We start from the raw sequence: 22,305 nt of genomic DNA on the forward strand, positions 1-22,305 counted from the left end.
TCTTACTTGAAATGATACTTGTCTTTCTCGATAGCACTCACTCCATAAAGGGCACAGGTGTTTTGAATTGCCTCCACTGCTTTCGCCCTTTTATTAAACACAAACTAAACACAATGTCACAAATGTTAGACCTCATTTGGTTTTAGACTCAGTTTTCTTGTGCATAAATGATGCTCCTCAGAAGGTAAAAAATGAGAAGCTATACTATTAACTTGAATAAAGTAACACCATAGTAAAATATGATTATAGCAATGTGCTATACTAAATTGCCACAGGGCATGTTGAAGCATATTGTATGATACACAACATTCCATAATGTTATACTTGATAATTCGAGCACATAAAAGCCTACTGGAAATCATAGGCTCCATGCCCATTGTGTTGCAATCACTTGGGTGGATGCCAGTCTGTATCAAAAGGCTGCTGGCTGGCGGCACTGAAATTGGTCTTATCGTTACAGACACCCATGAGCCCTTTCACAGACATGTTTCCGCAAGATTTTTCTATTACTGGCTGGTTAGAAAATTAACGAAAATGTCTCTGACCTTCTGTCAGATTGATGCTCTTAGCAGATAGATGTAATACAGCTTAAAAAAGAAAGGAAAAAGGTGGGTTTGATATCACAGCTTTGCATTCACACTGCATGATGTTGACTGCTAGATCAAGAATAGGTTATTCACAGGAGGAGAAGTGAGTCAACATTTCTTGTACCATGTGTTGCGTACACTATTATGATAAAAACATAATGCGTGTGAAATTTGGTGGTTGGTTGGACTGAGGTTAGCGTGTAATGGCGAAGGTGGAGATAGATTCTCGCTGGGGGTACCAGTTTTTAACACCCTCTTCACTTCCAGTAATGCCAAGTAAAAAAACGCAGGACTGTGCCATGGTTTTAAGTCAACATTAAACATGTCCAGTCACTACTGACTGGAACAGGGTTGGATTAGTTTCGGCAGAAGTTGCTGCATGCAGAAACTCTCTTTTAAGCTTTCTTACATTAGTAATGTTGTTTTAGTTCATGAACCAGTCCTCAAGTAAGGTCATAGGACCTTCCTTTCTTATTGTAAGTGACGTTGAGATTTTGAAAATATTGGCATTGCACTGGGATTAGAGATCAGATTCCAATTCTTCTGTGGATATGAACCCTCATCATTTTGTTGTTCTCTCACAATGCCAAACTACTCCCTATGAATAGTGCACTCCTAACAGCTGGTGAAAGGTGAAAATATGTGCAGGGTTGGAGTCCCAGATAGCACAGAACTATTCATTGCATTACCTCTAGCCAAACGTGTGCAAATCTCACTACTGGTGAAAAAACAATAAATATTTAATGTCTATCTGTTGCTATGAGATCTATCTAAAGGTGCCAGGTTCAAATCCCTGCCCGACAAAAACAATTTGCATCATCATTTCAGATTCCAGTATCACTCTATAGTTGAACATATTTAATAGCTGACATCTAATTGTGCTTAGTTAACAATTTGTATAGGTACTTGGTTCTGCGCCCCTCCATTACCACAACTTTACTTCATGCTGTTTCACACTTGGGTATTAGGCTTTATTACATACTTTTTGTTGTTACTTCTCAGAGGCAATATCGGCTTCATGTGGCTCCTAGTGCAGGGCTAAATGTATCGTCACTTATTTCCAGGTTTGGACATTTGTCCTTGTAAACTGCTTGTGAAAACTTCAATATGATTGTGAACAAAAACTGGTCATGTCATTTAATGAGTGTGATAGTGACTTCTGAAGTGTCACTTATTGTAATGAATTTTAATTTACAAGCGTTAGGGACTGCCTCGTCCCCAATAATGTGTTTCCTAATATTTATTGTATCGCAATATTAGTTTAAATCGGGGCTGATTGCTATAATGGTCAGTGTACTGTAGTGGTCTCTTGTGATAACAATTGTGTATAGCTTGTGATAACAATTGTGTATAGTCAAACGACTGTACTGTAGAGGGTTTAAAGGATCTGTGACACAGCTATGCTGTGTTGGTTGTATACAGTCAGGTGCTGCCTACACATTGGAATTCAGGGATGGCCTGCTTTTTGTGCTGTCAAGTGTATGTGACTAAATATATCAAAAGAAGAAATGATATTCATTTCACCTCATAAAGTTTGTCTTTAGCACAAAAAGGGGAGCACAGTGCTACAAACAAAATTTTTGATCCTCGCCCAGTGAGAGACAGCAAAGTAAAACTGGAAAATGAACGGAAAAAGTTTATTCTTGGTAACTTCTTCTATTCCATAGAACAATTTCTATTATTGTAATATGTAAGAGATAGTGTGTAGGAATTATTGACATGTGCATGGTTTCTTTTTTACATACAAAAATCTGTTGTTAATGCTCAGTGTGTAGATGTAATTATAAAATAATTTATCATGCGGAATTAAAATGGCTCATTCCACATGATCATGATGATCTCTGGAATGTGAAACTGAGAATCAGCTGAAATGAGGAGTCAATTTAGTAACATATTTGGCCACTATTTATGGAAAAAAATTAATCACATTGGAAATGAAAATGACACGTCTATTACATTAGATAAGCACCTCTGTCATCTTGGACTCATTAAATGTTAATCGCCAGTGATGTTAGTACAAAGGGACACTAATGTAAGTACAGCAGTTTTACTATATCTTGTGCAGTAGTTGGAAATATTGAAACTTCCTGGCAGATTAAAACTGCCCCTCAGGGGGCTCAGCATTTAGTTGCTGGGTACGGGCTTGGCGACCAGGGGCTCCTTGAGCTGGGGACTGGGAAGCGCCACCAGTTCTCAATAGCGTAAGCTTTGAGCGTGCTTAAACGACCACTGTAAGGCATGACGGTGGAACGTTGTACGGTACAGAGCCCGGGGATCTTGGCTTAACTGCCTGGGTATAACCTCTAAAAAAAAAACCTCAATCTCAAGGTGTGCTGCGCGCTGAGGAGACGCATGGCTTTTGCCGCCCTCCCAGTTGTATTAGGCTTACCCAGGCAAGCGGGGCTCTGTCGCAAGCATGAGTATCTAAGACAGGAAACTTCAATGCTTTACAGTATGACCCCCAGCCGTTCAATTCCCTGTCCCCACCAGGGGAGGAATGGTGGTCTAAATTACCTGGTGAGTCATATTCTCCTCGATTTCTGGTTTGCAGCCGAACAGATGGAGACTCATTTCTGACCACAAAGCCTCAGTTTTTTGTGGAAAATTTAGAGGACAAGTTTGGAGAAGTTGAGGGCATGTTTAAAATGAAGTCTGGAGCAGTCCTCATACAGACAGCATCCCCAGCAGTCACGGGCATTGCTTGCTTGTGACAAGCTCGGCGATGTTGCAGTCTCCATTACGCCTAATAAGAGCCTCAATATGGTTCAGGGACTTATTTTTCATCGTGATCTGTTGTTGCAGTCTGAAGACGAGCTCCGTGCAAATCTGGAACGCTGCGGTGTCCACTTTGTACGATGTGTCTTCACGGGACCTAAAGATAGTAGGGTCGCCACCGGCGCCTTCATCTTGGCTTTCGAGGGATGATATATTGATGTGATGTTAAGCCTTACGTCCCTCTTCCCATGCGCTGCTTTAAGTGCTGGAGGTTTGGGCATATGTCATCGAGATGTGGCGCCAGCCCTACCTGTCAGGATTGTGGACGTGCCTGCCACCCCAACATCCCGTGTTCGCCGCCCCCCTGTTTGTTTCAACTGCAGACAGAAACATTCACCTTGCTCGTCAGACTGCGCGGTTTATCAAAGAGAACTGAGGATTATGGAGTATAAGACCTTGGACAGGCTCACTTACACAGAGGCTAAGCGCAAGTACGACTGACTTCACTCTGTGCGCATTTTATCGATGTTTGCTGCAGCAGCTTCGATGTCGCCATCCCTGGCGACGAGCCCCCAGTTTCAGCCGCTTTTTGTGAGCCCTCCAGCCAGGCCGTCTATCCCTGCCCCCCAGGTAGTTGGGGGAAACCCTCTTCTGTTGCTCCCCTGTTATCATCATCAGGAGTAACAACCCCTCCTCCTTTGGAGACTTCAGTCCCCACCTCTGAGCCAGAGAAGTGCCCGCCTCCTCTGGCTCTCCTCGTGTGGAAGGGATCACTTGGTGCCCTCCCTTCCACGGTTACTGCCCCTCCAGATGTCAGCCAGTGGCTGAAAAAGCCACCACCTGAGGGCCATAGGGCTTCCAGATCTTCCTCGGTCCATGAGACTGGGTTGTAAAAGCCCACCCAGCCTGATAAACCGAAGGACAAATGGGACCTTACCAAAAAGAAGAAAAAGCAAAAGGAGAAGGACATAGAGATAGAAAAGTTCACCACTGCACCTGAAGATGATGTGGAGCATCTAGCGTCCCCTCAGGAGCTAGATGTTGCTCGACCCGCATCTCCTATGGAAGTTGATCAGGCTACTTCGCAATCGGTGGCGGTGAGCACTTCTAAGGCGTGACCTATCCCCCCCAGGTTCTTTCATGTCTTCACAGTTGGATACCATTATCCTTCAATGGAATTGCTGTGGTTTCTTCCACCACCTTGCTAAGTTGAAACAGCTTTTGTGCCGCTTCCCTGCCACTTGTCTGGCCCTACAGGAAACCTGGTTTCCTGTTCGGCAGACCCCCTCCCTCTGTGGCTACCGGAGTTACTATAAGAACCGCTTAGAATACGACAGGGTGTCTGGCGGTGTCTGTGTTTATGTTCTTGCCACTGTTCCTAGTGCCCCAGGGCCACTTCACACGGCTCTTGAAGCTGTGGCTGTTAGTCCGGGCAGGAATAGAGCTTACCATCTGTTCCCTCTACCTTCCCCCAGATAAGGTTGTCCCTCTTGCCGACCTAGCTGCCTTGTTCGCCCAGCTCCCCCCGCCATTCCTCCTTTTGAGGGACTTTAATGCCCACCACCCTTTATGGGGTGGGGCCCAGAACTCGGGCCACGGTTGGAACGTTGAGGCTCTCTCTTGGCTCAGCAGGACATTTGCCTCCTTAACACTGGTGCTCCCACATATTTTAGCTTAACTCATTGCACATCTTCGGCCATTGACCTCTCTCTTAGTAGCCCAGGTCTTCTTCCATATGTCAGTTGGAGGGTCCACGACGACCTCTGTGGTAGTGACCACTTTCCCATCCTGATTTCTCTTCTTCAATCCCAACCCCCTGACCAGCTGCCACGATGGTCTCTTCGGGGAGCTGATTGGGCAGCCTACACCTCAGCTACTACGGCCATCGCTCCGCTTCCTGGTGACATCGATTTGGCGGTGGACGAGGTCACTATGGCCATTGTTTCTACTGCTGAGGCAACTGTCCCCTGCTCTTCCAGTACCCTAAGGTGTAAGTCAGTCCCTTGGCGGACACCAGGGATTACAGAAGCTATCCGTGACCACCGGCGAGCCCTGCAACAACACCGGCGTCGTCCTTCCCTAGAGAATCTGGTTGCCTTTAAACGGCTGCAGTTAATCCAGGGGAGCAAACAGGACTGCTGGGAATGATATGTTGCCACCATAGGTTCCCGCACTTCCCCATCTCAGGTGTGGTCGTGGGTTCGGCACATTTTTGGCTTTTGCCCCCATGCGTCTGTCCCTTGCCTTTCTCTTTGGGGTACACTTTGTACTGACCCAATCACCATCGCTGAACATCTGGCAGAGTACTTTAATCATATCTCTGCGACAGCAGGCTACAGCGCAGAATTCCGTGCCATTAAAGAGCAGGCTGAGCATATGCAGTTGTCGTTTCGCACGCACCGTTGGGAACAATAGTGAATGGGAGTTCCAAAGTCCCCTGATACCTCTCCAGGTCCAAACCGAATTGACAACCAGTTTCTTCGCCATCATTCGGCGCACTGTCAGGGTGAATTACTCGCCCTGTTTAACTGCATCTGGACGGAGGGCATTTTTCCAACTCTTTGGCAGGATAGCATTACCATTTCAGTGCTGAAACCTGGTGCAGATCCACTGGTGGTTGATAGCTATCGCCCTATCAGCCTTAACAACGTTATGTGCAAACTCCTGGAACGGATGGTGAGTCGGCGGCTCATGTGGATCCTTGAAGCTCGGGGCCTCCTAGCCCAGCAACAGGGGGGCTTCCGTCAGGGCCACTCAGCGATCAACAATTTAGTCTCGCTAGAGTCAGCTGTTCGTACAGCTTTTACTCGGCGAGAACATCTAGTTGCTGTTTTCTTTGATCTTTGGAAGGCGTAAGATACCACCTGGCGCCATCATATCCTTGCTACGCTGCACGAATGGGGCTTATGGGGTCCACTTCAGATTTTTCTACGGAATTTTCTCTCCAATCGCTCCTTTTGGGTTAGAGTTGGCACATATTTTAGCTCTGCTCATATGCAGGAGAATGGTGTCCCGCAGGGCTCGGTTCTCAGTGTTCCCTTCTTTTTGATGGCGATTAATGGTCTTGCGGCTGCGGTGGGCTCATCGGTCTGTTCCTCTCTATATGCCGATGACTTTTGTCTTTATTACAGTTCCCCAAGCATCAGTGTCGCTGAACAGCGGCTGCAGGGAGCTATCCGTAAGGCACATTTTTGGGCATCCAACTATGGTTTTTAGTTCTCAGCCTCTAAGACCCGAGTGATGCATTTCTGTTGTCGTCGAATGGTCCACTTCCGTCCAGAGCTCTACCTTGCCAATGATCTCCTTCGTATTGAGGAGACGCATCACTTCCTTGGCATGCTGTTTGATGCTCAGCTCAATTGGACACCCCATCTTCGAGAGCTTAAACTATGGTGCTGGTGGCACCTCAACATCCTTCACTGCCTCAGCCACACCGTTTGGGGGGCTGCACGAACAACCCTCCTACAGCTCTATAAGGCCTTAGTCCAGTCCCGTCTCGACTACGGGAGCATGGTGTACGACTCGGCAGCACCTTCAATGTTGCAGATCCTAGACTCGATTCTCCATTATGGTGTCAGACTGGCGACAGGTGCCTTCTGCACTAGTCCGGTGACTAGCCTTCTTGTAGAAGCTGGAATCCCTCCCCTACGATTCCGCCAACAACAGGTGCTTGTGTCGTAAATCGCCCGCGTCCATGCCTCACCTGACCACCCAAACCGCAGGCTCCTTTTTCCATCTTCTGCACTCCCCTCCCCACGACGGCAGCCTAGGTTGGGTCTCCCGATCGCGGTCCACGTTCGTTCCCTTCTCTTGTCACTAGAGTCCTTTCCCCTTCCTCCATCCTTCCAGCCCTCTTCTTCTACCCCTCCTTGGTCCCTCCCTCGCTTGCGGCTTTGCTTGGATTTGTCCTGCAACTCCAAGTCCTCCGTTTCACCTGCCAGTCTTAGTCAACAATTCCTGGCTCTTCTTGCCTCGTTTCGCGATGCAGATGTAGTCTACACCGATGGTTCTGTGGTCAATGGATGCTCTGGGTTTGCTTTCATTCACGGCAACTACATGGAGCAGTGTTTTCACTGTGGAGCTGGTTGCTCTTTATCGTGCACTAGCTCACCTTTCCTCCTGCCCTGGGGTGTCATTTGTCATATGGAATGACTCCCTGAGTGGATTGCAAGCACTCGACCAGTGTTTCCATCGGGACCCTTTGGTGCGCGGTATTCAGGATGCTGTTTCTGCTCTCGCAGAGTGTGGTCGTTCAACGATGTTTGTGTGGACCCCGGGCCACATCGGCATTCCAGGAAACGAACATGTCGATCGGTTGGCCAAGCAGGCCACCACTTCGCCACCCCTGGAGCTTGGTCTCGTGTAAAGAGACCTCCGGTCAGTCCTACATCGCAAGGTCTGTGATGTCTGGAGCTCTGAATGGTCTGTCTTGAACACGCAAATAAGCTCCGCATGGTCAAGTCGTCCACGGCCGTATGGAACTCATCCTTGAGGGGCACGCGTAGGGGCTCAGTTGTTCTCTGCCGTCTCCGAATTGGACATACTCGGTTGACACACAGCTATCTCCTTCGTTGTGAGAACCCGCCCGAGTTTCACTGTGATGCAGGGCTGACAGTGGTCCATCTTTTGAGGGACTGCCCCTTTTAGCCCCCTTGCGGCAGTCCTTTAATTTACCAGCTGCACTTCCTTTAATTCTCGGTGACGATCCCTCTATAGCTGACTCAGTTTTACATTTTATCCGTGCAGCTGGGTTTTATCACTCGCTCTAGTGTGGGCGCTCTTGCATGATTTCTCAGGCTATACCCACTCCAGTGACTTTTAATTGTGACGTGGATACCAAAATAGTGTCTTTTATGGTAACAAGTTGTTTGTTTGTAGTTGAGTGGTTGACCTTTTACCTGATCCATCAACCGCTGTAGTCTGTTTTGCTCTAGTCAACCATTTGCTCTGCTCCTTTTAAGTGTCCTCTATTTTGTGTTACTGTGGCGTTCATTTTAGCTCTGTACCCCTTGGTGTTCCCTCCCTCTGGGTGCAGAGGTTACGCTTTTACTGCATAGGCCTTTTACAAGTATGTCTGTTTTTAACTGGGGACTGATGACCTCAATGTTAAGCCCCCATCAACCCCCAAAACCAACCAACCCATTAAAACTGCGTGCTGGACCGAGACTTGAACTCGGGACCTTTGCCTTTTGCGAGCAAGTGCTCTACCATCTGAGCTACCAAAGCACGGCTCGCACCCCGTCCTCACAGCTTTACTTCCGCCAGTACCTTGTCCCCTACTTTCCAAACTTCACAGAAGCTCTCCTGCAAACCTTGCAGAACTAGCACTCCTGGAAGAAAGGATATTGCAGAGACATGGCTTAGCCACAGCCTGGGGAATGTTTCCAGAATGAGATTTTCACTCTGCAGTGGAGTGTGTGCTGATATGAAACTTCCTGGCAGATTAAAACTGTGTGCCGGACCGAGACTCGAACTTGGGGCCTTTACCTTTTGCAGGCAAGTTGGTAGAGCACTTGCCCGCGAAAGGCAAAGGTCCCGAGTTCGAGTCTCGGTCCGGCACACAGTTTGTTGGTAGAGCACTTGCCCGCGAAAGGCAAAGGTCCCGAGTTCGAGTCTCGGTCCGGCACACAGTTTTAATCTGCCAGGAAGTTTCATATCAGCGCACACTCCGCTGCAGAGTGAAAATCTCAGTTGGAAATATTCTTTGGGAGGGGGGGGGGGGGGGTTAGGAGCAAAACATATGAAATTCAGGTAAGTGGTTACTCAATGTCCATAATAATATACAAGATGTAGGTATGTCAGGATTGTTAAAGATCTGTTCTGGTTAAAACCTATTTTGAGAAGATTTAAAGGAAAAGTAAAGTGCATATAAAATTAAATATTGCTCTCCTAATTAAATCGTATCGCTGCAGAGATAGACATAAGCTTTTGAAATCAGCTGTAAAGGGCGTTTTGAAATCAGCTGTAAAGGGTCTTTTGAAGTCAGCTGTAAAGGGCTGTAAGGATACAATGGGAGCAGAATTAAATAGCAACCCAATAGAGGACAGACTATATAGAGGCTACTTTCATTAGCCCTACATCGGGCACCATTTATATAGTGAACTTCCTGTGGTATCATAAGTTTTTAGTGATCGTCATATTGCTGAAAATAAACAAGCAATGATCATTGTTACTGAGTTGGAAACAATTACCTGAAAGAAATGACTAATTGAGAACTGCGTACATTAAAACAAATGTGTATCTTAATTTCAACAAAGCAATTGAATAATTGCCTTTAATTATTTCTTATGGGACACTGAATACAGATCAATGTATACTTTTTAAAGTACACCTTATAAACCTGTGTCAAGCAGCTAAGGCACTGGCCCTTGCGAAGAGGGAGAAGGTAGATACTCTTCGTTGGCTTGTAGCCTTTGGGACTGAAGCTGCAAATGGTGTCGATCGAGGGATGCTTGTCACTCTGCATCAAGGTGTCATTTTTGTTCACCAATCATGGTAGCAAGTCTGCTGGTGGTGATTTAATAGAAGACTTGGCATATGAGCAATTAGTGACATCAGATTATTGACTAATTGGCTAACTTTTGGTGCATGTAGCCCTTCTTGTTAAGCCTCCTCCCTTATAAATCTTCTGGGATTACTGTTTTTGGGCTGTTGAGCAGAAACAGTGTGTGCCATTGATGATGGGAACTATTACTGGCTTCTAAAGTGTCTTAAGTCTTCCCAATTTGTGGTTCTCTTCCAACCCACAGTTAGATTCCACCTGTGTGTGTAAACTACCCCAGACAGTTTACTTTGGTTACTGTCTACTTTAAATTTCCTTGCACAGGAAACATGAACTGAATTCAACATTGTGCAAGGCAACACAATACACAAAGTGGGTGGGGGTGTTATAGCTAATGGAACATAAGGCTTCACCCACAGCATTGGATGTCTTCATATCCGCCCACAGTAAAAGTAGCTGCAGGAAGTTGTGGGACTAGATAAGTAGGAAGGAATGTTATCAAATGACAGTTTTGCGATTGCCTTGCTTCGTTAGAGGATTTATTGATGGAAAGATTTATGATTGCCTTGCAGAGAGCAGCCATCACATGAATGGCAGGCACCACAATCTGAAATGAGGTGAAATTGTTTATAAGTGATGTACAGAATGACCTATACGAAGGAATATCTGCAGCATTATAGAACACTAGTGGGTGTGTTACAGAAATCCCAGGAAGCAAAATAATGACAGTGCAGCCTTTTAATTTATGTAATACAATTGTAGAGGAAAGTGAAAATTGTTGTTTATTTGCAGTATGGCAAACTGTGATCGAAAAGGTCCAAATTACAAATAGAAAGAAAAAATTACAGATCATTAATTCTAGACAGAAACAGTTCCAAATCACAAATTCTATGAAAAACAGATTTGACACAGCACTGCACGTTCATAGATCTACATCAGTATTTGATATCTAATTAAATGCTTCAATTAACAGCTTCCAGGACATTACTCCATTTCACAAAGTATGTTCTTTTGGAGCACTACTGAACAGCATGTCCTACGGTGGGCTCTGCTGCTCCACAACCACATTCAGGGCTACTGATGATGTCCCATCTATGTGGCTAGTCCCAGTTCTGACATAGTCTGTTTGTATCTTGTTTAGGTGACACCAGATCTTCCTTTGTAGTTTAGATAGTGATGCTGATGTAAGACAGCCTTCATAGCCATTATGATGGGAAGTTTGTTAGACTTCCATCTCTTTCCATGCTTCCTCCAGGAGAAAGGGTTGCCACCGCAACAGGATATAATTTTACCATAAGGTGTCTCAGACAGGAGCGTGGAACTTGGTCTATATGAGGTGGATCAGGAGTAATAATTGGAGTATGGGCGTATTCACTGAGAGGGGTGAAATTATAAAAAGCATCGGGGACACAGTAAGTAGATAATGTAGCCTGTACTGGATGTGTCATTGTGCACCTCACAAAGAGTCTGACTTCATTTATGTTTAAAGTATAATTATTAAAGTAAGAGTTCCTTCATAAAAATATCTAATAAATGGAGACTTAAACATAATCTCACCAGTTAAATATTTTGTTTCATTCTTAGTTATTTTAATCATATTGTACAGCTGTGGAATAAATTTGTTGGCATCCAAGATGACACTAATGAAAGTACCTGAAAAGAACACCAGAGCACAAGAATATGAGAATACAAATTTAAAGATGATTCTGATTCCTGAAGTCTTAAACAACATAATAAGTTGGCATATGATAAGTGTATTTCAAAATACACTCCTGGAAATTGAAATAAGAACACCGTGAATTCATTGTCCCAGGAAGGGGAAACTTTATTGACACATTCCTGGGGTCAGATACATCACATGATCACACTGACAGAACCACAGGCACATTGACACAGGCAACAGAGCATGCACAATGTCGGCACTAGTACAGTGTATATCCACCTTTCGCAGCAATGCAGGCTGCTATTCTCCCATGGAGACAATCGTACAGATGCTGGATGTAGTCCTGTGGAACGGCTTGCCATGCCATTTCCACCTGGCGCCTCAGTTGGACCAGCGTTCGTGCTGGACGTGCAGACCGCGTGAGACGACGCTTCATCCAGTCCCAAACATGCTCAATGGGGGACAGATCCGGAGATCTTGCTGGCCAGGGTAGTTGACTTACACCTTCTAGAGCACGTTGGGTGGCACGGGATACATGCGGACGTGCATTGTCCTGTTGGAACAGCAAGTTCCCTTGCCGGTCTAGGAATGGTAGAACGATGGGTTCGATGACGGTTTGGATGTACCGTGCACTATTCAGTGTCCCCTCGACGATCACCAGTGGTGTACGGCCAGTGTAGGAGATCGCTCCCCACACCATGATGCCGGGTGTTGGCCCTGTGTGCCTCGGTCGTATGCAGTCCTGATTGTGGCGCTCACCTGCACGGCGCCAAACACGCACGACCATCATTGGCACCAAGGCAGAAGCGACTCTCATCGCTGAAGACGACATGTCTCCATTCGTCCCTCCATTCACGCTTGTCGCGACACCACTGGAGGCGGGCTGCACGATGTTGGGGCGTGAGCGGAAGACGGCCTAACGGTGTGCGGGACCGTAGCCCAGCTTCATGGAGACGGTTGCGAATGGTCCTCGCCGATACCCCAGGAGCAACAGTGTCCCTAATTTGCTGGGAAGTGGCGGTGCGGTCCCCTACGACACTGCGTAGGATCCTACGGTCTTGGCGTGCATCCGTACGTCGCTGCGGTCCGGTCCCAGGTCGACGGGCACGTGCACCTTCCGCCGACCACTGGCGACAACATCGATGTACTGTGGAGACCTCACGCCCCACGTGTTGAGCAATTCGGCGGTACGTCCACCCGGCCTCCCGCATGCCCACTATACGCCCTCGCTCAAAGTCCGTCAACTGCACATACGGTTCACGTCCACGCTGTCGCGGCATGCTACCAGTGTTAAAGACTGCGATGGAGCTCCGTATGCCACGGCAAACTGGCTGACACTGACGGCGGCGGTGCACAAATGCTGCGCAGCTAGCGCCATTCGACGGCCAACACCGCGGTTCCTGGTGTGTCCGCTGTGCCGTGCGTGTGATCATTGCTTGTGCAGCCCTCTCGCAGTGTCCGGAGCAAGTATGGTGGGTCTGACACACCGGTGTCAATGTGTTCTTTTTTCCATTTCCAGGAGTGTAGATTATAAATAAAGTGTTACTGGTGTGTAGAAAGCTGTGATTAGGAAAAGATTATGCTTAAGAGTTTAGAAAGGCTTACTTTCACACACTAAGCTATTTTAAAGCAGTACAGCCATACCAGCCTCAGATACTAGGAAGTGTTGACCGTAGCACCCTTGATTACCTTTTGCCTTACTGGTATTGCCCTTGTACCTCTTGCCAATTTTTGATCAGAACAGGTGCAGATGGTTGATGTTGCTGGATGTGCTGGTATTTCGTGAAGTGATGCACATAAGTCTTTAAGGCTTGATGAAATAAGACTACGATGAAAGGATGTAATAAATTCCACATGTAGAAATTACAGTGAACATATGCCATTTACGTATGAAATAATGTTCCGGGGAAGATGAGCAGTTCTTCAATAGTATCATTGCCATTGATGAAATGTAACTCAAATATTCAGAAGCTTGGCTGAAATGGCAGTAAACATAGTTCATTGTAAATCCAAAACCCACATATCAATAATTTGGCACTTTTGTAAACAGCATAGGCAATTAATACCAACTCATCATGTTTAATGTTAGATCTATGAATGCTGAGTGTTGTGCATAGTACCAAGAAAATAGCTTCAATGAGGCAGTTGGCAGGTTGCACGATATTGCAGTAATCGACTGTGTCCAAACATAATAATGCTCTTTCTGTAATGGAAGTGTGTTCATTGTAAATCTACTCATTGTTCAACTGCTTATAATGCAATTAACTATGCTTATAATGCAATAAACTGTATAAGTGGTGAAGCTGAGCACTCAGTATGTGGCATAGGCATTGAGCAGCAGCCCCCCCCTCTCCAAAACACACACACACACACACACACACACACACACACACACACACACACACACACACTCCTACCTACCTTTCCATTACTGAATTAACATGCATGAAATTCTGTAATCATAAGGTTGAGATGATGTGATTACATGCTTTGCTGCTAAGTTGTCTGCTTATATGAATCTGTTACAGCAATTGCGACAATGTGATCCTGCCCCAAGTAGGAGATGAGATTAAGGGCAAGGAGCAAGAATTTTGTCCCAGGTGTGAATGTAAATATGAAAGTCGAAATACATCAATAATTAAGGTATGAACTGGGTTTATTAAGGTAGGTAGATTATAGATGAGGAGCAGCGGAATATACTAATGTATCTGTTTGTTGCAGTATGTAGTCATAATAGTTATTTGGATAATTTCCCTCCTTGTCATCTACATGCTGTTTTTGATTTGCTTGGATCCACTCTTGAACAAACGTGTAAAAGGCAGCTATCAAGAACACAATAATGAAGAGGTACAGTACCATGAATTCGTATACTGAAAGTTGCTTACCTTAAGAATACTACAGACTTGCATAAAAGACAGAAAAATGTAGCTGTGTTTGTGAGTGTATTTTCAATCCTTTATATATTACGTGGTAGAATCTTTACAGTTCCCCAACAGTGTTTGTTTATCTGAATGTACATGTTAATTCCTTTGTATAGGATGAGCCCAGCACTAGTGTTGATGGAACTACCTCACATGCTATGGGTGTAAGAGGAAATGTCCTGAATCGTGTTGGCCATCAGCAAGATAAGTGGAAAAGACAAGTTAGGGAACAGCGGAGGAACATATACGACAGACATACTATGCTTAATTAACAACCTTTCATGCAAAACATTTTTGTAACTATTTTATTCCCATGGTATTCTGCACATCCAAGTGAATGTAAATATGCTTAGGTGTTCCTTTTTGTTTACAACATTCTGTTGTAATGTGTCCTGTCTGTCCATGTTGTTTTTAATTCTTCATTACATGTAAATACATCATATCTTAATAACGAAGTGCACAACTGTTTTCTCAAATTTGTGAGGAAATAGACCTGTTACTTCTACTTTCTAAGAACAAATTATATAAAATGTGTTAATAAATTTTGGAAGATAAATAAAATGTTTGTAATTGTTACATATTATGTTGTCAAAAAAGTAAAGTGTTCCTCAAACTTGCATGAGCTCATCTTGCAACAACACACTTAATTTTCTGAAATAGATCACACCCTCATGTGAAGGTAAAAGATGCTAGTCACACAGCCTTCTAACTTTTTGAGGCATGACATGCAGTTCTAACTTGTCATCAGGTTATATGTGAATATTAAAAGAAAGCACTCATCAGATAGCAGTGGCATTTAGTCACTGGAAGGCACACAAGAGCATGAAAAATTTGGTAGCTCCTTGACTGTTTTGGCTGGGTGCACCCCCTCCCCCTCGATGGCTCAATGCCACTGCTGTTGAATGAGTGGTATTCTTTACTCATAAATATTTGTTCCACCCAGTGATACCTATACTAACTGGATGGCGAACTTCGGCTGTCACAGCGTGCCATCGTCTGTTAGTGCCGCCATATTGCAGTTAGGCAAGAAACTGTATGCGATATTTCAGTTAAAGGCGGCACTCGTTTGAAAGTATCTACATTCTTGACGATTAAAGCAACGAACTACCAATTTTGTTTTATGCCCATGAACACTAAAGTCTCCTGTAATATCGCAAATATGAAGTACCTAAAAGTGAAACAATATTTTTCCCAGGTGCAAGGAACAGTTTTATTCACATATGTAATGCACTTATCAGTGGTGACATCATCTTTGGCGTCGGCAAAAAAAAGTAATGGGGGTTTATTTAAATGTGAATTTGGATATCCACAACAATATGCTAGTTATTGTTTGTAAAATGATGAATACTGTAAACATTAAGCATGAGCAAGGGTATTGAAATGAGAACACACATTGAAACACTAAATATGAAATTTATTTTTGTCATTTCCATACATTTTTAACCACTGCTGCAATGTTACAGGCACAACACTACACATTACTGAATAAAATAATCTTACTGAGTTTTTGTCTTACACTAGTTATATAGTGACCTATTTTCTCAACTGAAAACCTTTTCCCATATGTTTCAACCACACCTGAATGTACCTGGATGCAATCTTACGTACAAGCTGTCTCTCATGCAAATCTTAAATTCTGCATTCATTATAGAAGTCATGGTTAAGTTTAGGGTATGAATACTTCAAACACATGACAATCTTACTAATTAAGTGCTTTTGCCTCATGTCACCACACTTTTTCTGAGTGCTCCACCACAGAGTATACAGCATTATTTGTTTCAATAAGCTTGCCTCGGCTTATAAATTTTGTGAATGAGCTGTCTTCTGCAGTACTAAGTGCATATGTTGCGTGGCCTAAGAATGTCGAGGCAGTCCTTACATGTAACTTGTTTAAAAATTGTGAGGGCAACATACCCTGCAATGTAGTACAAAATGTTCTGCTTGTATGCGGAAAACAGAGTACCTTCTTCAGTAAGTGAGCACCATTTTTCTACTTCATCTACAAGAGGACACTTTTGTGATCGGAAATCATACAGTCCTACAGGTACCATTGAACACATGCTAACATTAGTGCCTAAAAGCAACTTGCACATAGCACACTTCAACTGGTATGAATTTGGGTTGTTATTCCAACCCCCTCTAGATCTCACACATGAGAAGAAGAGTTCAATATGATCTTGGGAAAACTATGTCAATAAATATTGCAGAGGAGAATTTTCCCTAGTCATTATTTCCAGTGCAATGGCTTTAATCAAATGCATGTTCAAAATTATGCCAAAGGCAAAAGCATTTCTTGGGTGCTGCACGAGAGAAACACCATTTACTTTTAAACTTCTTATATAAGATTCTGTCTGAAGAAAAATATCAAGCCAGTATGTCTGATTACTAAGTTTCAGGCTGGCTTTATATTCTGAAGCTAGAGGATTGCTGGAGTTAGACATCAAAAATTCCACTGTTGCCTCACTACCATGGAATCTGGGATTGCCAGCTCTTCTAAAAAAATCTATAGTATCTGCAACACTCAAACTGAGTGTCTGAACTGCTAAGCTGACATTCATCTTTTTATTAACATAATTAATATGTTGCCCTGACAACCTGTTACCAAATGTCATGTCTTCCTCAATTTGCAACTCATTTAGTTCTTTTAAGTACTGCCACTTAACATGGCCATTTGTAGACTCAATAACACCTACTTCTGCTAATGCATTTCAAGACAAGTTTCACTAAATGACACATATCCAAAATGCAGTAAACATTGTGGTTTGAAACTGGGCGAAGGAACTGAGAAGAAAACTTTTTGATGAAAATTAATACTGCATCCCAATGAACGAAGAGTACTTATATTTGTCCTTGTGCCATTACAAGTGACTGCCCAAATCCTGATGCCTGAATTGCTTAGCCTCTCCATAGCAGAGTTTATTAACTTTACCTGCGTACTACCATTAAAGCCATTCACTAAAAAATACGCTACAGGGCACTTAAATTTACCTTTTATGGACACAAGCATAAAAAGTAATGCCTCTGAAGCTTCTTTCACTTCTTTTGATTGTTCAACTTCTCCAAAATCTACAAAACCTGTATACCTCTTAGTTTCCTGGTCCCACACTACCTGTTTTCTAATTGCCATACTGTCTCTTATGAGGCTAGAATCTTTAAATTCAGTCCTCACTTGATGGTTAAACTAAAAGTACCTGAACACATCACCTAAAAAAAGCCAGGATCACAATTCACAGTCCCTGCCCAACGAGAAATCAGTGATTTGTGAGGCAGAGGCATTAATGTCTGTAAATATTCATATGCCTTAGAGTAAAAATACACTGTCATTGAAAACATTTTAATGTCTGTTTTGTACCGGTTTCCCTTGGATGACACACTATTATTCAACAAATTGCACACTAATTCCACCTGAGTCCCTGTTAGTTGATTCAGGAATTCATGCAGCTTGTCTGTTAGATGACCCTTCTTTTTCAGAGCACTTACGATGCCTTTCATTGAATAGTTTTCTTCTCTCTTCTAATTTTTCCCTGCAGGCTCTTTCTTCTCAGTGTCTCCACAACATCTGGTAAAAAACTGCATGTGTCAGTGGCCTTGTCAATCATTTCTATTTGTGTTTGGGATCCACGTTCCTTAGATGTTTCACAACTCTGAGAAAACTGAAACAAGAAGAGAATAGAAGTAGTACAGGCATGAAACAAAGTTTGGTAAGTACTAATGAGAAAACATGTTTGTTTGAAAACAAAAACCATGTTTATGTGAAGTGACTAACCTGTTCAATATAATCATGAGTTTCTGCAGTAGGCTGTTCAGTTGTTATTCTAATCTGTCACCTTGGTTGCTTTTCCTTGGGCATTAAATGCGTCGGAAACGCAAACTGTGATGGCACTGCATCAGGCTTGAGATGCCTTCTCGAAGTACCAGGCCTTACTAAATAATCTTCTTCCAAGAAGTGATCTCCACACAAGAAACTAGCCCTTGTAGGCGTGAAACCTTTTGCAGAGGAAACCTGTCCAAAACAGAAGACACGTTGTATTATGCAAGGCAACGGCCAAGATATTTACAAGATTGTCATTTCTTGACATTCAATTATTACCTGTGGAAAGTTAAATTGCTTTCCTTGCTCCACCGGTTCGTACAGTTGTATGCGGAGCACGAAATAACCGTTTTACACTCACAACATACACTTCGTTAACACCAAGAGAAACTTTTTGCCTAACTAAAAGATGGCGGATGATATAAACAAACACTCCTGGGACAGCACGGATAAGTGCTATGGTCAAAGACAGAAGATGTACATCCAGTTAGTATGGAGATCACTGGTTCCACTGCAACTTTCCAAGTGTTAATAAGAAAAATACATTGCACATAATTGTATGGCAAATAAAACTGCATTGGAGCACACTAGTGATGGCATAGTTAAGAACTAGGCAGATTGATGATTCTACTGTAGAAATTTAAATTACTTGATATGAGTGCACTAACAGAGTGAAGGTTAATTTAACATACCACTACACTTGAGATTACTAGGGCAGAACACTAACGCACATGGAAATATGCCACAATTTTATGTAAGGAATGTAGAGGATTACTTTGAGAGGTTTAGTAAGAAATTCATAAAAGGTCTACTGCAATATTTTGCGTAGACAAATGCAGTGTGAAGCTTGTCGGTTCAGTATCTGTTAAATTAAGGTTGTGCCCTTGTTTGGACTCTGGTTAAGTGAGAAAATTCTATCACTGTTCATGTCTAATAAACTTATCTAAATCAACCTTTTGTTCATGGCTTTCACTTTTATACAAACTGAGTAGAAAATTTACAATTTTATTCATTGTAGGGCCTAGGACACCAAAGGAAAAAATTTCCCAGGTCACTCTGTGAAAATGCTTAAGACAGAAATGGGTTTACAGAAAGGTGGGTAGGTGTTTGTAAGTGTGAAGGAGGGGGTGAAATGAAAGTAGCAGTTATGCCACTGGTCCCACCTGTGGGCATGTGGTAGCTTGGAACCCTTAACAAGTGTCCTCACCTTTGGCTGCACTGCTTGTCACAGTTTTAATGACCAAATCATAAAGGGTTGCCAGAAAAAAAGAGAATTTGTGTAAGTATGAATATTAGCTGTAAGCCTTCCAACTCAGGTAGTCATACAACACAAGCTGCTTTCATCAGTGCATTAAGAGGTCACCCACATTGATAAACCACTGATTTCACACTCACTGATTGTGAATTGGAAGTAAAAAGTGACCCAATCATGTGCCATGCCAAGCAGGGCAGAGTTTGAGTGTTGCAGTCAGCACCGGTGTTCCAAACCAAGTTACCTCGGATGACCAAGAGCTGACAGGAAATCATATAAAAGTGAGCATTATCTTCAGTTAAGCTTGTACACTAAGAAAGATAGACAAAGTTTGCCTGTGTGTGCATCTGGTTTGGTGTTACCGACTTCCATCATATATTTGTCTACGTGTAACTATGTCTATATTCAACTTCACAGTGAAAAGTACTTTAACCTAAGTGTTTGATTAGAGCAATATAGATGCTGACACTTTGATGGTTTCAACCTGTAGTTCCAAAATTACTTCGTGTACTTACTGAAGATATAAACCAGGGTCTGTGATCTACATATTCATAGCAAACACGTGAAGAAGCAATAAAAATAAACTAGTAAGTCAGCTCAGTCTCATTTCTGTACCACCACTATACTGATGTCCTTAGTGCAACAGCAGTCATTCTGTACTATCTCCAACCAGAGAGACGTGAAAAATCTCAGCTTGATCCTGTCATCGTTTCACTCCTGTATGCAGCCACCTGTGTGCCAAGAAATGGAGGACATAAAATCCTGCATCACCTTTGAGCTGAGCATGAGTTCCTGAATGTGTTTCAACCCATGTTCATTAGTTAAGTTCTCTCTCAGGAACATTGTCCCAGCTTCTCCTTTTTCCCCCTCTGTAATGGCCAGCAGGTATCTCCTGCTGAAGCCTTCTGTACAGAATGTCCTCAGAAATCTCACTTGGAGAGACCACCACATAGTCACAGAATCTTCTGAAATTGTGCACTAATGTTAGTCATTGAGAGAAAAGATAACACACCTGCTTTGGGTTTTGCCTCAGTAATGTAGTTTTTGAGAAAATCAGTGGAGAGTATCTGGCGTGTTGCCCGAGTCCTAATGCTGACAACCTCATGGTGAGCAGGTAATTTGTGTCAGTTGTGAATGTGTGCTATGGATATGAGGAACCTGGTCATGTAAAAATATAATTTTTTGAATCCAGTAATTAGTATATATAGGTTTATTCATTTGATGTAGGGCTGCCAGTGCGGAAAATTCATTTGCTGTACTTGGTGTAGCAGTCTCGTGTATCCACTATTTTTAGTCCAGGTTCCATCCAAAATCTTGTGAACTACAGAATCTGTAAGTTAAAAAATAAGTTGTTACTATGGAATATGTACTTCAGGTTTATTGTAAGACGCATGTCTGGAAAGTAAATACCATTTGATTCTACTGCTACCACAAGACTAGCATTGCAGTTCTGCACATTCACACTCGTTTCTCTGGTTCACTGACTTTCCACTGGTGCCATTACAGCTAGTGTGTCGTGCTTAACATTTGTTAGCAATCATTCAAAATGTTTGACAATCTGTGAGCCTGACGACTGAATTGTATTGTTATAAGATTTCTGAATGCAAAGAACGCCCGCTGAAATAATCAACTTAGAGATTTATGGTGAAAATGTAATGACTGATGGAATGGTGAGACAGTTCAATGATAGACGAACCATTGTAAATGAAGGAGTACGGAATAGCAGGTTTCTGTTCTCAGTGATAGTTTTGTTGAGAAGGTGAATGAGAAATTCACAATAAGAGTGCTCTGTGATGAGTCTCTATAAATTTCAAAAACTGTTTGACAAGAGATTGCCACAAATTGCTTAAATTTTCACAAATTATATTCCCATTGGGTTCCAAAAATGCTTACAGAATGAAGCGACTTGGCATTGCTTTAACATTTCTTGCCAGATACAGTGATGAGGAAGGTGAATTCACGAATTCTTAAACAGAATTGTGACTGATGATAAAAATGTGTTTTTCTTATGTCAAAACAACAGCCAATGTACTGGAGGTTCTCAAGATACTCCAAACAACAAAAATTAAAAATGTCAGCACAAAAAAATGATTTGCAGTGTGTTCTGGGACACACAGGGCTTCCCACTTGTTGAGTTCCTTCCCATAGGTGAAACTGTCAATGCAGTACGATACTGGGAAACACTGAGAGAACTTTGGCACATGGTTCAAAATTAAAGGTATGGAATGCTCAGTCAAGGCATGTGTACCTTCATAACAATGCTCATCCCCATTGTGCTTGTCACTCTAAATCTTATTCAACAATTCAGGTGGGAGCAGCTCAATCACCCGCCATACAGCCCTGATCTGACACCTTCTGACTACCACTGTCTTGTTTTAGAACTTTCAGTGTAATTTTGGAGGAAGGCACTTTATTTATTGTGTCAAAAGTACAGAAATATCGTGTGTGTGTGTTTTGATGACATAATTTTACACAAAAGAAGACCAAAAATTGAACACTTCAAGTGCGTTTGGTGTAGCTCTCATAGGGTTGGTGATAAAGAACACTGAAGAAAATGATTGTTAGTCTGCTTAACGCCACACTGGCAGAGAACTGAGTCCACAAAGGAACCCCAAGTCCGCAGATTGGTCTTGCATCTCATTGTGTTTGATCGTAATTTATTCAGACACCTCCATATTGACCACTTCTGCAAATGTCCAGGGGGAAGTTCTTCCTTTGGAGCCATCCATTCTCCCAAATACTGACATTTCTCCTGCCGTCGCGAGGTCCTTGCCATATGTGGATTCTCGATGAGGGCCTCAGTAGTTCTCAAGAAGCTCTTTCTTACTTTTGGCCTAGGGTGTGTGGGCCGACG

At 43.2% G+C, this 22,305-nt stretch overlaps 1 protein-coding gene and 1 long non-coding RNA gene across 2 annotated transcripts in view; one reads left to right on the forward strand and one right to left on the reverse strand.

Annotated features, from left to right (window-relative positions):
• LOC124795521 (uncharacterized protein CG1161) overlaps positions 1 to 14,964 on the forward strand; it is a 46,337-nt gene extending 31,373 nt beyond the window's left edge. Inside the window, exons 3-5 of the mRNA XM_047259592.1 lie at positions 13,996 to 14,110; positions 14,189 to 14,314; positions 14,505 to 14,964. Coding sequence (XP_047115548.1) covers positions 13,996 to 14,110; positions 14,189 to 14,314; positions 14,505 to 14,660 — 397 coding nt within the window. The 3' untranslated portion in view covers positions 14,661 to 14,964. The remainder of the gene's footprint in view (positions 1 to 13,995; positions 14,111 to 14,188; positions 14,315 to 14,504) is intronic.
• An 852-nt stretch (positions 14,965 to 15,816) lies between these two features.
• On the reverse strand, positions 15,817 to 21,075 carry LOC124795522. Its single transcript, XR_007016712.1, has 3 exons — positions 18,479 to 21,075; positions 18,155 to 18,391; positions 15,817 to 18,041 (listed from the first exon to the last, which is right to left on the reverse strand). It is a non-coding gene; the product is annotated as an uncharacterized LOC124795522 (long non-coding RNA).
• Positions 21,076 to 22,305: the final 1,230 nt, after the last annotated feature.

The sequence above is a fragment of the Schistocerca piceifrons genome, chromosome 4, assembly GCF_021461385.2.
Source record: "Schistocerca piceifrons isolate TAMUIC-IGC-003096 chromosome 4, iqSchPice1.1, whole genome shotgun sequence".
Taxonomy (NCBI): domain Eukaryota; kingdom Metazoa; phylum Arthropoda; class Insecta; order Orthoptera; family Acrididae; genus Schistocerca; species Schistocerca piceifrons.